This window comes from Madurella fahalii, assembly GCF_045866475.1.
Source record: "Madurella fahalii IFM 68171 DNA, scaffold_1, whole genome shotgun sequence".
In the NCBI taxonomy this organism is placed as follows: Eukaryota; Fungi; Ascomycota; class Sordariomycetes; order Sordariales; genus Madurella; species Madurella fahalii.
The window spans coordinates 1456585-1471611 of NW_027263971.1; the positions used below are offsets into that span (position 1 = coordinate 1456585).

The 15027-nt window shown below is 57.2% G+C and overlaps 4 protein-coding genes across 4 annotated transcripts; 2 read left to right on the forward strand and 2 right to left on the reverse strand.

Annotated features, from left to right (window-relative positions):
- Positions 1-562: 562 nt before the first annotated feature.
- Positions 563-2101, forward strand: PEX2 (peroxisome assembly protein (Peroxin-2); the record flags this gene model as incomplete). Its single annotated transcript, XM_071055868.1, has 1 exon — positions 563-2101. One exon carries the CDS (start codon positions 563-565, stop codon positions 2099-2101), a length of 1539 nt encoding a protein of 512 aa, XP_070911969.1.
- Positions 2102-3686: 1585 nt separating this feature from the next.
- Positions 3687-5624, reverse strand: MFIFM68171_00447 (putative metalloreductase AIM14; the record flags this gene model as incomplete). Its single annotated transcript, XM_071055869.1, has 5 exons — positions 3687-3763; positions 3839-4657; positions 4718-5127; positions 5194-5448; positions 5524-5624. 5 exons carry the CDS (start codon positions 5622-5624, stop codon positions 3687-3689), a joined length of 1662 nt encoding a protein of 553 aa, XP_070911970.1.
- A 3599-nt stretch (positions 5625-9223) lies between these two features.
- On the forward strand, positions 9224-13065 carry MYO1_1 (class II myosin; the record flags this gene model as incomplete). Its single annotated transcript, XM_071055870.1, has 3 exons — positions 9224-9226; positions 9351-12663; positions 12722-13065. The coding sequence occupies 3 exons, from the start codon at positions 9224-9226 to the stop codon at positions 13063-13065; spliced, it is 3660 nt and encodes a 1219-aa protein (XP_070911971.1).
- A 228-nt stretch (positions 13066-13293) lies between these two features.
- PFA4 (Palmitoyltransferase) lies at positions 13294-14748 on the reverse strand (the record flags this gene model as incomplete). Its single annotated transcript, XM_071055871.1, has 1 exon — positions 13294-14748. The coding sequence occupies one exon, from the start codon at positions 14746-14748 to the stop codon at positions 13294-13296; it is 1455 nt and encodes a 484-aa protein (XP_070911972.1).
- Between the last annotated feature and the right edge of the window lie 279 nt (positions 14749-15027).

Here is a 15027-nt window from a genome sequence, read left to right on the forward strand (position 1 = left end):
TCAAGTAATTTCCGTGAGACAGAAAGGGTTGTTCTTATCCAACTGTCGATGGTGGAGGGCATCTGAGTAATTATGGCAAACAAACAACTGTTACAGACCCTTTCATGTGGCTTTCTACTGCTGACCAGAGTAAAACGAATGGGCCGGTCGTCTCGCAGGTGGAACTGTATGTGCGCAAGGCCGACTTGGCCGGCACAGCCGGGATTGACTGGCACGTCATAGCTCGAGGACGGGATTCATTGTTTCGAGTCCGTCTTCCCTGGTGGTGAGAACGGCTTGAACTTACTACATAGAAAGAACCCAAGCCAGGGCAGCCCAGCAAGGTGCCAGTGGCCAGGGGTTCGGCAGGCAAGTGGGGCCCTAACTACCGCGCCAAGACGCAATGGGGCCCCGAACGGCGCGAGCAACCTCGGCTTTCCGATCCCAAGGCCGCTCCAATTCATCATCAACCCCCTGCCATCCCATCAACGCAGACCGATTTCCCGGACGACCATGTCCTGAACCGCATCTTCTCGGAGCAGGAGCACCGTCACTGAGCTCCAGACAAAGAGTTTCGCATGCGATGAGCGATCCCAGCCCTAAGGGCGACGGCGGCACCGCCGGCCCCAGTCCCAGCGCCAACGCGAATACCAACAACGGCGCTAACTCCTTCGCCCAAGCTCAGCAGCGTCTGGCCGCGCGCCGGCAAGCACGAGAAGCCGAGGTTGCCGCCCGCCTCGCCACGCAGCAGTCGGCGTCGCAACTGCGCGCCCGGATCGCCGCCACGCAATCGCCCCTCCTCCGCAGGCTAGGCGCGTCGACGCTCTCGCTCTGGGACGCCATCTCGAGCCGCGAGGGCACGCGCCCCGCCTTCCGCGTGGGCCAGGTGGACGCCGAGCTGCTCGACGAGGAGCTCGTCGAGCTGCTGCGCGGCCAGGTGGGCGATGCGCTCCGTTACGTCGGTGGGCATGGCAGCGCCGGCAATCACAGCGTCAGGCATGACTGGGAGGACGAGATCTCGCTCGCCTTGCGAGCCGTGCTGTTCAAGCTGACGGTGTGGGATCACGATGCGACATACGGCGCGGCGCTGCAGAATCTCAAGTACACGGATGCGCGGCACGACGGGGCGGTGTTGGTGCCGCCCAGCAGGTGGCAGAAGTCGCTGTACGGGTTGGTGACGGTGGGGGGCCGGTATCTGTGGGCCAAGTGGGAGAACTGGCTGTTAGAGCAGGATGACGGGTTTGAGGGCCCGAGCCCGGGGGTGCAGCGATTATCGAGGTGGACTTCGACGCTGTCTACTGTGCATGCCGCCGCCGCGTTCGGGTCCTTCTTGTTGTTCTTGTTGCACGGACGGTACCGGACGCTCCTGGACCGAGTGCTGCGCATGCGCCTGGCTCCGCCCACGAGTCAGGTCAGCCGGGAGGTCTCGTTCGAGTACCTAAACCGGCAGCTCGTGTGGCACGCGTTTACGGAATTCCTGCTCTTCGTGCTGCCGTTGGTGGGCATCAATCGTTGGAGGCGGTGGCTTGCACGCACATGGCGGAAGACGAAGAAGATCATGACCACCGGTGCCGAAGGTGCAAATGACGAGAAGAAGGGCGAATATGCATTCTTGCCCGAGCGGACATGCGCCATCTGTTATCAAGATCAAAATTCGGCGACCTCGGAGAATGATCTCATTGGTGCTGCCTCTAGCGGCGTGGTTGGGTCGGCCCAGACAGATATTACAAACCCGTACGAAGCTATCCCGTGCGGGTGCATCTACTGCTTTGTGTGCCTGGCGACGCGGATAGAACGGGAGGAAGGCGAAGGGTGGTCTTGCTTGCGCTGCGGAGAACTGATCAAGGAGTGCAAACCCTGGGGCGGAGACGTGTTGGAACCGGAACCAAAGTCACCTACCCATAAGACAGTGGTATTTGCCGACGATGTGAAGGCATCGTCAGACGACGGAGATGGAGAATACGATGATTCGCAAGTCCTGGTCGATGAGGATCCCGAAAAGAGTTTGGAGGACCTCCGGCAGCAGACCCCAAGTGTCTCATCGGACCAGCCCGATGACTCGGAGAGTTCAGAGTCGGAAGACTACGAAGCAGAGGACGAATTAGGCCAACACATGGGATGACCAGCATGGTAATGATGATGGAGAGAGGGTGATGGCATGAGCTAGTATGATAGACTTGGACAGCCTTCGAGTCTGTTGATCTTGTATATGTACGAATACACTGTTTACAAAATCATAATGCATATTTGTAAGCCGTATGCCTCCCGGCTCTGGATATTGGTAATGTAGTTTAGGTAGTGCTCAGTTGGTAGTACGAGAGTTCTGTATTCGGTTTTGTGGTTCGATTGGGGCCCATATTCGAAGAACATGGGTCGTGTTTGCTAGTTCACCTCATGCAACTCGTCCGATGGGCTAATGTCTCAAACCCCCGAGGATAACAACGGCACAAGAAGGTGCCAGAGCTAGTAGCCAGGATCACACTGAACTTTCGTGTTATTGCAGCCACAATTCTCCACGTAAAAAAAATGTCCTCCCCACCGTTCCGTTCGAGGCCACACACGCCATCCGTCCTCAAGGCTCAGCTCCCAAGCGAGATATGGCGGTAATGATGATTTCCAAGGCAACTCCGTCTGTTATTGTTCGGTCTATTCCCTCAACCACATCAAGCGCCAACTTGGACGGCGCCTCCATCACATCTCACCTAAGCCCGGCATAACCAACAAGCAGGCCCCTTCTTCATCCGACCCAAACTGAACCTATGAACGAAGTCTCATACCCGCCATCAGATGTCCCTAAGCGCTTCCTTCCCGATCCTCCAACCCTTCCTCCTCACCCGGTGACCGGCGAGGCAAGCACAACTGTCGCTCCGGGTCATGCTCCTCCACTCAAACCCAGCCCGGCGCGGCGTTTAACCCCAGTCCTGCGACACAAATCGCCCCAAGTATCGACCTATACTTCCGGCCCGGTGCCCATCGCGGCCCCTTAATTGGCCTGTTCGTTTTCTTGCTCTTTTCCAAAGCCATCTATCTTAGTTTGCCGAGCTATCTCGTGCCCAAAAGTGCCTGTCTTTCTTGCCTTTACCAGCTGGCCTGCATGCAGCCGCTCTGTGTTGCGCCATACAAAGCACCAAATCCGTTTAAGCACCCTCGTCTCAGCCCATTTTCTTCCCCTCCGCACGTGGGTTAGGAGAGCTGATCTTGGGCGCCGAGATGTTTCACGTCGCAAAACCTACCCTATGTGTATTTCTGTCAGTCAAGTAGAAGCCCTTGTAATTCTGATTCCCGACATTTTTCATGGTATATCTCACAAGTTAGGTATGTAAAGTATAGAAACTATATACTCAATGGTATATATCCGAACAGTGACGCGGAAGGGAGAAAACAGTAACGCAAACCCCCTCCCTTATCACCTCTCCCCAAGAAAAAAAGGCAGAGATGTGTTTCCAAGAAAGCCACTCGGGCTCTTCTGACCCAGCCATGCTCGCTTCATCACGAATGTGACCCGAACCCATGCTTCGCCCGCTCCGTAATGCACAAAGCCACCAACAATCGACTTATGGCTTTCGCCCTTGTTGTCATCCTTGGCATGAGTACAGGGGCCGAGCTGCTGCCCTGAAATCCTTCCTATCGGTACAGCCCCATGCGGGGAATGCCAAGTTGCTGCTTTGCGGAAACGAGGTTGTGCGTAATTATCAGAATATATACAATTAGAAATGTTCCTTCCAGAAGCGGAAGTTGACTTCGCGGACGGTAGCCGCCTTGGCAGCCTTCTTGATGTCGCGGGCTATGTAAAAGTGTTAGCTACAATCATGCTCGACTCGTACATCAAGACGGGGAGAGAGAGAGAGAGAGAACTCACCAGCTGCGGACGGACCGCAGAAGTAGACACCGACCGTGGTCTTCATGTTGCCTTCCAGACCGTTGAGGTAGGTCCGATCCAGGATTCCATCGCGCATGCTCTCGAAGATCTGCTTGAAGTTGGGGCGGCCAAAGTTGGTTCGCGCCTTGAGCTCCGTGAGCGGGTCCACAGCAGCACCGACGCTGTTGAGCACAATATTCTGTGTCGTGTCCATGTCGAGCTTTTGCGTCAGGTACGTGTGGATCTTGAGGAACTCGATACCGCTAGAGCCGGGGACACGGGCCGCTTCGCTGGACTGCTGTTCCAGCGACGAGAGCAGCGTCTGGAACCACTCAAACGAGCTGGTGTCCTTGCAAACCCAGATGAACTCGACACGGCGGAGACGGGTTGGCGGATTTGGCCCATTCCGCAAGTGCCAGATGTTCTTGAGGATAGAGGCCCACGGAGTAACGCCAATTCCGGTTCCAATCAGGACAGCAATTTCATTCTCGAACACGTCCTCGGCCGGCGCACCATATGGCCCATCGATGCGAAGAGAAGGCATCTGCTGGCCGTTCTGAAGAGCGACCTCGTACATTCCCATAGGATCGACACCCTCGTAAAGCTTGCTCTGCGCACTACCAGCACCCACTCTGTCGCCGAGCTGTTTGGTGAAGTCGCCAACCTGTCGGATGTGAACCGAGACATACGGGTCGTACGGGCACGACGTGATGGTGAATGGATGCCACTGGTACTTGGAAACTTCAGGCACCTGGAGGAATAGCCACTGGCCTGCCTTGTACTTGAACGACGGCTTGTTGAACTGAATCTCAACAACGTCTGGGTAAAAAAGAAAGATTAGCTTGCGTCAACTTCTTGGACATGTTTGATATCGCTTACCATAGGGGTGCCTGATCACACGGGTGATCTTGGTCTCGCGGATGGCGCGGATCTCGCGATACAGACGTTCCAGGAGGTAGAACCCCCCCGTCCAGAGCTCCCACCTCCAGCCCAGATAACCGATGCAATGGTCCCAGTACTCATCCCCGGCAAATGGCGAGAAGGCGTCGGCAGTGTCGCGGACGAAGCAGCCGACCGTGTGGGTGTAGAGGCCGAGGAAGAATGGGATGAACAGATGGTGAACATACCAGAACGTCTCGAAGGACTGCTGGCGGATACGATAATGCGCAGTCGTGTACATCAAGAGCATGCACAGAAGCATCAAATGGCCGGTGATACCACCAGGTTGGGCGTAGTGGATCTGCACCGCCGTCACAGGGCGGATCTGGGTCTTTTCAACATTATAAAAGCTGTACATTGTTAGCCCGCTTCACCTGCTACGAAGCCCTTCTCTGCAGAACCGCAACTTCACTTACTTGACGTAATGCGCGGCGGTGTGGAGGATGGTAAAAAGCAGCATCGCGTAGGCGAGCTGCCGGTGCATCCAAATATTCTCATCGAGGGGCAGGAACCTGATCTTGGGCCGAATGAACCGCATAATGGTCCTGCAGACGGGGAGTAGAATGAGCATGCCGTCCACACTCAGAACCAGACCGGCACCTCGCGAGATCCACACTGAGTACTGCAGTGTGTTGAGACCCGCCAGGCGGATATCCGCCGCTTGCTTCCACCTAGACGCCCCATGTTAGCCATCTGACCATCTCTCACTCTCTCTCACCGACGCGACCAGCACCGGGGAGGCGTACCATCCATAGGCGAAGATGCCCCAGTGGAAGGTCCAAAACAGGAAATGAAACAGCAGCTTTGTTGGAGTCAACTGCTTCTTCAACAGCTGGAGGAGCCCCATTTTGCCGACCGTTTCCCCCTCTTAACCCTTACTACACACGATTCAGAGTCGGGCAATGGTAATGTCGACCTGCGACCGGGGTGACGTCGACTGGCTGGACTTTGGTCCGGTACCGCAAACCTGGACGGCGTCGAGCGGGGGATTGCTGGTCGGGGCAGATGGCGAGCGGCGCGAAGGATCCCGGCCCGGGTCTCGAGTACCACTCTCGCTCGTTCTCAGAATTAAGACGACCAGATCGCAGCTGCTATCCGGAACAAGACACAACCAAACCGTAACGTCGAGGCCGAAGGCCTACTAGAAGCGAATAATAAAAGAGCGATCTGAGCCAGCAGCTGAAGTGAAAAGGAAGGACAGGGAAAGAGGCACTCGCTGAGGAGGTCTCGGTTCTTTTACCTCGCCAAGTGAGGGACTGGACGAGAGGAAGGAGAAGAACGGTCGACGACGGAGTGATGTGCGGGCGGCGTGAGGGTCATAAGAGAGGGCCCCTGCGCGTGCCGAGCAAGCTAAGAACCAAGGTGATGCAACAGGCTTTCCCGTCGTCTCGGCGCACACAGACGCAAACAGGCAGCCTGTCGAGGGAAGGGGGAAGATCGGATGTGACGGCGGCCAAGCCGTGCCACAGACACACACTCCTTTCGCTCAATTTCGCTCGCTTCGACCCTGCAAAGCCAAAGAGCTAAAATGTCGGATGCCACAGGGGGGTCTTGAAACTCTTCGAGCTGGTTCGGGCAATGCTCCGGACCCCAGTCTTTTTGTTCGTAGCCCTTTGCCCCTCGATGGCCAGCCAAGGGATCGTGGTGGGGCGACGACGGGGCGACAGGACGAGTCTGCCCACGATGGGCCGACGAAATTCGGCTCACTGGGGGGTTGCTCTGGGAGATCAGACGTTGGAGATAGTTTCGCGGTTGTGTCAGGTTTCTGGACCCGGGCGAGAGCCGCTAGCAGACGGCAGGGAATTATGACGGGGGAGGGCGAGGAAGTTGAGACGAGAGGTGTTAGAGACGCTTTGACCGGGGTTGCTGGAGGCGACCTTGATGTTTCGACCGGACAGGGGTATCGCAGGGAGCTTCGTGAGGGACGCGGGCGAAAAAACGAGTCGGAGGAAGCCAATGGTGCAATTAGATTTAATACTCGTTCGAGGCTGTCTTCATGATGGCAATTGTTAGGAATGATGCCCGAGGGGGAAAAAAAAGCGAAGGGGTGAATGGGAAAGAGAGAACATGTCAACACTACAGTGTGGTGACTACGGCCTAAGAATAGCTGGGCAGCACCCCCGGAATAAGGTCACACCAAGACCTCCTGGCGCTTAAAGGCTGGCTCAGTTGGAGAGGTTGGCGTCTCAAGGAGCTGGGATTTGTTCCCGAGAAGTGCCACGCTGCGCTAGGCGACTTTAGGGAGTGGCCTCCTGCCACTCTCCCAGGACCGTCCCATCTGCCCTGAGCTTCCCCACCAATCAGGTCTCGTAACCCCGCGGTAACCCTGGTGGAGATTTGGCCAAACGGGATTAGCCAAGGATGCTGCACGCACTTCACATCTCTGCATGTTCCTGCCGACGGACCCTGCGCGCTTCGCCAAAAGATCCAGACCCTAGCGAATGGCTCCCAGCTCTCGGTTGTTGCTATCAATTCCATCACATCTTGGCCATGGTTGCAGTTGTGATGATTTTTATTTTTATTTTTACTTTTATATATTTATTTATTTATTTATTTTTTTAAAAAAATTCCTATCAGGAATCACCCCATCCCAATATCAAGTGGGCCGACGGTCATATCGTACGGCCCCGAAGTTCCTGGCTTGATCGAGATTGACAGCGGATAGAAATTTGAAGCCGCAGATTTAGGGACGGCATCACGGGATTCTAACGGTTGTTTCCCTCGAGCATTCGAGTTGCATCCGAATCCATGCATTGTTACCTCATTTGTTCCAGGAGAATCCATGTAGCCGTGTGCCCCCGACATGACATGGTAGGTTAATACACACCAGTCTGCCACAGTGCACAGGGGAGCGCGAAGACGAGACGCACCTCATGCATGAAGCACCGATGACAGGCGGTAAAACACACCGTCCAGTCCAGCCAAGAGAGAAGCCAATGCACCACCCGGTCTTGCCAAACGGCTTCAGTCTGAAGCCTGCTGCTCCCCTAGTCCCATCGAGAAATCCCATCATGTCAATGTCGAAGAATCCCATGCAGGTCTCACAAATGCCATCCGAGCCTAGCGTGCAGATCGGCAGTATCAACACCAGCCGCTCAGACTCACAGCGCCGCGCCAACACATGCCTAGCCCCATAAGCCCTCATGAAACTGCCAATCCCAGAAAGCCATGCCCGAGACTGGACGGCTGTCTCGGCGGGGAAGGTGTTCACTTGCGACAGGAGTAAGCAAAACGAAGCGCTCTGGTTGGGAGCGGCGGCGCTTGATGATGGGGCACGGCAAGGCAAGGCATGGTTGTCTAGGAGGGCCGGTTACGAATTGCAGCAAGTGTAGAAACCCCGTTCTATGTCCGATTTCGAAAGCGAGGTGGGCGAGCGGAAGCGGAACGGCACATGGTTGAGCATGGGCGGTCGAATCCGGCACTGTCGAGATTTTGGGGGTGGTGAAGACGCCCACTTTCTCCCAAGTCTTTGACAATCTACGAACAACATGAGTTGGACGTTCGTCGTTGAGATGCAATGCTGATCATCGAGAGAGGATGACAAGCTATTTAAGCTTGTTTCTAGCCCGGTTTGCCGCAACGTGCAGTGCACACCATCTATCCTGGCCTGGAGGCTGCACTCGACGATCCGGCTGCTGCCGTGCGTGGGGAATCGTACGATTTTTGCACCTCCCCCAGACACCCTGGCGGCCTTATTACTGGGTGGCAGTATCGCTCTCCAGCTTTTGTGGTATAAATCCTGAGGCGCCCTCCTCGCCTTCCTTCTGAGCTTTGTACTTGATGGGTTTTGGATCGATAGTCGGGGACTTCTACGCCAGTTGGTCTTGTATGATCCCAGGAGAGGCGTCTCGCATCGACGAGTCTAAGTATGTAGCTTGTAGATTACACAATAGCCGAGACACTTTAGTTGGACTGTTTGCCTGCCCCGAGCCCAAGTCGCACAATAGGAATCTAAGGCAGCGGGACAGCTAAGTTTCCAGTGCTTGCGTGGCTCGCGTGGCTTTTCTCCGCCAAGTGTGGCTGGATGCAATTTAACGCGCCGTTAGTGGCGGGTGGCTCCAAGCTGAGACACTTGTGATTGGCCAGAAGCCCACGGCGTGGTTCTGGAAGTTGGAACCCCCCCAGGCGCCGGCCTTCCAGGCTGCCCCACCAAATTTTGGTGGGCTTTCGTCACGGCGCAGAAGGGGACTCCAGTTCTCGCCGGGAGACATCAGGCACCGTTTTGCCTTTCTCGGACTTTGCAAGGGGTACCTAATCACATCCTCCCGGGAGTCGATGCCGGAAGCCAACGGCTCGTCGCTGCTGCATCGCAACAAGAATCTGGTGTTGCCCCGCGCACTTTATTGTCTTTTGCGAGCCTCGAGTCGCGAGCGTGCCCCGACTGGACGGTGGAGTAATCGTTTAATTGCTGGTGTTTCGAAATAGCATGCGCATGACACGCCCGCCATGGTGAGCATTCTCCGTGGTGTTTTTGAGCTCGCTGGGGAATGGCATCGGTGCGAGCACCGGCGCCCGTCGCCCAGCGCAACAGATATCCTCGGAATGAGCACCACTGACCACAACCGTACTGCAGGGTATCACTCGACGTGCAAAGGACAAGGCCGCGAGGGCCGATCGCTCTGCCGGCGGGGCCGGCCAGGCCAGCAGCAAGCCCAAGAAGGCTACCTTCGACACGACCAAGAAGAAGGAGATTGGCGTCTCCGACTTGACGCTACTACGAACCGTGTCCAATGAGGCCATCAACGAGAACTTGAAGAAGCGCTTTGAGGGCGCCGAGATCTACACGTACATCGGCCATGTGCTGGTTTCGGTCAACCCCTTTCGCGATCTCGGCATCTACACCGATCAGGTGCTCAACAGCTACCGGGGCAAGAACCGGCTCGAGATGCCCCCGCACGTCTTCGCCATTGCCGAGTCGGCCTACTACAACATGAAGGCGTACAAAGACAACCAGTGCGTTATCATCTCGGGCGAGTCCGGTGCTGGCAAGACCGAGGCGGCTAAACGCATCATGCAATACATCGCCAACGTGTCGGGCGGCGAGACGGGCGACATCCAGCAGATCAAAGACATGGTCCTGGCGACTAACCCCCTGCTCGAGTCGTTCGGCAACGCGAAGACACTGCGCAACAACAACTCGTCGCGCTTCGGCAAGTATCTGCAAATCCACTTCAACGCCCAGGGGGAGCCGGTAGGTGCCGACATCACGAACTATCTGCTCGAGAAGTCGCGCGTGGTTGGCCAGATCACCAACGAGCGAAACTTCCACATCTTTTATCAGTTCACCAAGGGCGCGTCCCAGCAGTACCGCGAGACCTTCGGCGTGCAAAAGCCTGAGACATACATCTATACCAGCAGATCCAAGTGTCTTAATGTCGATGGAATCGACGATTTGGCAGAATTCCAGGATACGCTTAACGCCATGAAAGTTATTGGCCTCTCGCAGGCTGAGCAGGACGACATCTTCCGGATGCTGGCTGCCGTGCTTTGGACAGGCAACCTCGTCTTCCGCGAGGATGATAGCGGGTATGCGGCCGTGTCGGACCAATCAGTCGTGGATTTTCTGGCCTATCTTCTCGAGGTCGACCCGACCCGGCTTGTCCACGCTATAACGATCCGTATCTTAACGCCCCGGAACGGAGAAGTGATTGAGTCTCCGGCCAATGTGGCTCAAGCGATGGCCACCAGGGACGCTTTGGCCAAGGCCATCTACAACAACCTGTTCGACTGGATTGTGGAGCGGGTAAACCTATCACTCAGAGCGCGCCAGGCCACGACCAACTCGATTGGCATTCTTGACATCTACGGCTTCGAGATCTTCGAGAAGAACAGCTTTGAGCAGCTCTGCATCAACTATGTGAACGAGAAGCTGCAGCAAATCTTTATTCAGCTTACCCTGAAGGCCGAGCAAGAAGAGTACGCGAGAGAGAAGATCAAGTGGACCCCCATCAAGTACTTTGATAATAAGGTGGTATGCGACCTGATCGAGTCCGTCAGGCCGCCGGGCATATTCTCGGCCATGAAAGATGCTACCAAGACCGCCCATGCCGACCCTGCCGCTTGCGACCGCACCTTCATGCAAAGCATCAATGGCATGTCGAACGCCCACCTGACACCCCGCCAGGGCAGTTTCATTGTCAAGCATTACGCTGGCGATGTCACTTACACGGTCGACGGCATTACCGACAAGAACAAGGACCAACTCCTGAAGGGTCTCCTGAACCTGTTCCAGGGCAGCCAGAACCGGTTCATCCACACCATATTCCCCAACCAGGTGGACCAGGATAACCGGAAGCAGCCACCATCGGCCGGCGACAGGATAAAGGCTTCGGCCAACGCGCTTGTGGACACTCTTATGAAATGTCAGCCTTCCTACATCCGGACCATCAAACCTAATGAGAACAAGTCCCCGACCGAGTATAATGTGCCCAACGTCCTCCACCAGATCAAATATCTCGGTCTCCAAGAGAACGTGCGCATTCGCCGCGCTGGCTTTGCATACCGTCAGTCTTTCGAAAAGTTTGTTGATCGCTTCTTCTTGCTCTCGCCCGCCACCTCGTACGCCGGCGAGTACACATGGCAGGGCTCCTACGAGGATGCTGTCAAGCAGATTCTCAAGGATACGAGCATCCCCCAGGAAGAGTGGCAACTCGGCGTCACAAAGGCTTTCATCAAATCGCCCGAGACATTATTCGCCCTCGAGCACATGCGCGACCGATATTGGCACAACATGGCGACTCGTATCCAGCGGATGTGGCGAGCGTACCTGGCGTACAGGGCAGAGGCTGCTACCCGGATCCAGCGGTTCTGGAGGAAGAAGCGGGTCGGTGCCGAGTATCTCCAGCTTCGGGACGAAGGGCACAGGGTCCTCGGGGGACGAAAGGAGCGTAGGCGGATGAGCATCCTCGGCTCACGACGGTTTCTCGGCGACTACCTTGGCATCAACGCGAGCAACGGCCCCGGGGCCCAGGTGCGGAACGCCATACAGCTTGGAAGCAACGAGAAAGCCGTCTTCTCCTGCCGCGGCGAGATTCTGGAAGCAAAGTTTGGCCGGTCCAGCAAACCCAGTCCCAGAATCCTCATTGTCACCAATAGCAAGTATTACATTGTGGCGCAAATTCTGGTGCAAAACAAGCCTCAGATTGTGGTCGAGCGGTCTTTCTCATTGGGCTCTATCAAGTTCATCAGCACATCGACGTGCCGAGACGACTGGTTCTCACTGGGCGTAGGGTCACAGCAGGAGGCCGATCCTCTGCTAAACTGCGTGCTCAAGACGGAAATGTTTACGCAGATGAAGAGGGTAATGCCCGGGGGCTTCAATCTGAAGATTGCGGACACGATCGAGTACGCCAAGAAGCCGGGCAAGATGCAGATTGTCAAGGTGCTGAAGGACGCGCCGAATCAGCACGATTTCTACAAGAGCGGCGCCGTGCATACCCAGCAAGGCGAGCCGGCCAACTCTGTCTCCCGGCCGACGCCCAAGGGCAAGCCCATCCCTCCTCGGCCGATCACGAGAGGCAAACTCATCAAGCCCGGTGGGCCGGGCGGCAGACCCTCGAGGTTCCCCGTTAACCGCACACCCCAGCCTCGACCATCCACGACGACCCCTGCAGCAGCTGCATCCGCGATGTCTTCTAGACCAGTCCCGCAACCACAACCGGCAGCGGCGGCCGCAGCGGCAGCAGCATCCGTCAGCATCCCGTCGCACACCCGGCAGAAGTCCAGTACGTCGGCTACACGCGCGCCTCCGCCTCCGCCTCCAGCTGCGCCTGCTGCGAAGCCGAAGATCATGGCCAAGGTGCTCTATGATTTTGCCGGCCAGAGGGACAATGAGCTGTCGATCAAGGCAGGCCAGCTCATCGAAATCGTCCAGAAAGAGAATAATGGTAAGCTGGTTTCCCCAAATCTTCTTGGTAGTTCGAGATGCTGATGGGTCTGCAACAGGCTGGTGGCTCGCAAAGACGAACGAGGGACAAGCCTGGGTTCCTGCCGCGTATGTCGAGGAACAGGCACCGCCTCCCGTCGCGGCGCCACGGCCTCCCCCACCCCCGCCGGCGGTGAACGGGGCTGCAAAGGCGAAACCAGCGGCGCCGCAGCCCCCGGCCAAGCGCCCCGCAGCAGGAAGGAAGCCGGCAGCGCTACAAGCTCGCGATTCAGGCATGAGCTTGAACGGGTCGGACGGCAGTAGGAGTAGTACCCCAACGCCGAGCCTGGCTGGGAGCTTGGCGGATGCGTTGCTGGCGAGGAAGAACGCCATGGCAAAGAGGGACGATGATGACGACTGGTAGATAGATATGCCCCTCTTCCCTTTCTTCCATGGTGCTGCATGACGAGGTATTTGATAAATAAAAGGACTTTGCCTTGCATATCCACCGTTAAGTTTGTGTCGAATGATCACATCGAGCCCAGAGGCGTCGGTCCCATAACGATGTAGCGGATGGAAAAGACACGGTTCGTTTGTAAATATGCTTCGCTCGAAATACCTGTAGTGTCATCGGATGATTGAACAGCCTGCTTCAGCCGTCTTCTTCCCTGGTCAACACCTTCCTTCTCCGGATCAGCTCCGCCAGAGGCACGTCGTCGTCATCGCCTGGCCCGGGGACGATCTCCTCCTCGACTTCCTCGTCCACGCCATAGTCCCACAGACGGTCACCTTCAGAGTTGGTCCACACCGGTTTGCCAACCCACTCATAATCCTCGCCACGGTCGTGAGGAATCGCGCTGTTGAGCTCATCCGCCTCCTCCAGCTCGGCAATGATTCCGGACGGCTGCTGAGTCCGCGCCTGCGCCCGCTGCCTCCTCTGGAGGTCCTCCTCTTGGCGCCGTGCAAACGCCGCCTTGACCTCTTCAGCCGTCTGATACTCGTCATACTTGCCCTCGAGCTGCCGAGCTGCCGCCCCAGGCCAGCCGCCCTGCTTCTGTCTCCGCATCTTCTCGGGGTCCGGCGGCGGCCACAGTCCCGGCAGATCATTGAACCCGTTCTCCTCCCACTCCCACCCGGGGCCCTTCCCCGGCGTCTCGTTATTAATAACCGGCCCGCCCCCGAAAACAGGCAGGAACCACCTCAGCGGGTTCCTCGTCCCCATCGCCTGCGCCATATTCGCAAACACGCCCAAGTCGTACGGGAACTCTATCCTCTCTAGCCTCTGCCTCAAGGCGACATCGTCGTCGCCCCAGAAGTTCCCGCCCGCCTCGCCGTCACTGCCCTCATCGCGCTCGAGGATCCGCCCCAGCACCGCCTCGTGCCGCTCCACCTCCCACTCCTCGATCATGGTGGCGTTGAACACCCACCCCTTCACCGTGGTGTACAGCAGGATCCCCAGCGCGGCCGCCGTGGCCGCGTTCAGCAGCCCCAGCACCGTCAGCCCCACCAGCGCCGGCAGCGACGGCCCCAGGTACGCGGGGAGGTTGCGCTCCGCCCAGACGCCCCGCGCGCGCTGCACCAGGAGGTACCCCAGGTACCACAGCGCCAGGTTGGTGTAGACCAGGAAGCGCAGGAAGTAGGGGAAGGTCTGCATCGAGACGCACGTGCCCGTCCAGGGACAGTGGTGGTCCATCTTGGGGATGCAGCGGCGACAGTGGCGGCAGTGGTGGGCGCGGGGCGGTTTGGGGGAGGCGCATTTCCTGCACCAGCGGGTCCGGGGTTGTCTCTCGGGGTTGTTTTGCGCAGAGGTCGAGGTGGAGGTGGAGGTTGGGCGGAGGTCGGGGTCGGGCTTGTCGGACGACGGAGCAGGGAATTTGTAGCGGCCCGGGTCGACGGTGCAGGCGAGGTAGTAGGTCCACCAGACGCAAACGAGAAGCGTGTTGAAGGTAAGGGTTTGCCGTCGGGTAAGATGCCCCGGGGCGAGGTTCGGGGCGGTGTTGAAAAGGTACTGCGAGAAGTAACCTTGGAAGGCGATGAGCAGGCAGACGGCGGGGATGTAGAGGACGTGCAGGCCCGGCGTGGACGGCCCGGTTTTGAGTGAGGTCATTGTGGTAGCCTTGTCCTTGGTCGGTCCATAGAGCGCTGGTGCTACGGTTGTTTCGGCGACGGTGACGAGATATCCTTTTTGACGGATGTTGCTGGGGCAGCTCGACGCGCTGTCAGCCAACGTGACGCGAGCAGCATGCTAAGGCTCGGATGTTTCTGTGCAGTATAATACTGTACAGTACATGCTGTATCACGTCACTTGCTGCATAATTAGCAGAGACTTCAGGGGGCCGCAGGCCTGTGGCGAGATATCTCGTATTTCTCTAGCAGACATTCAGGG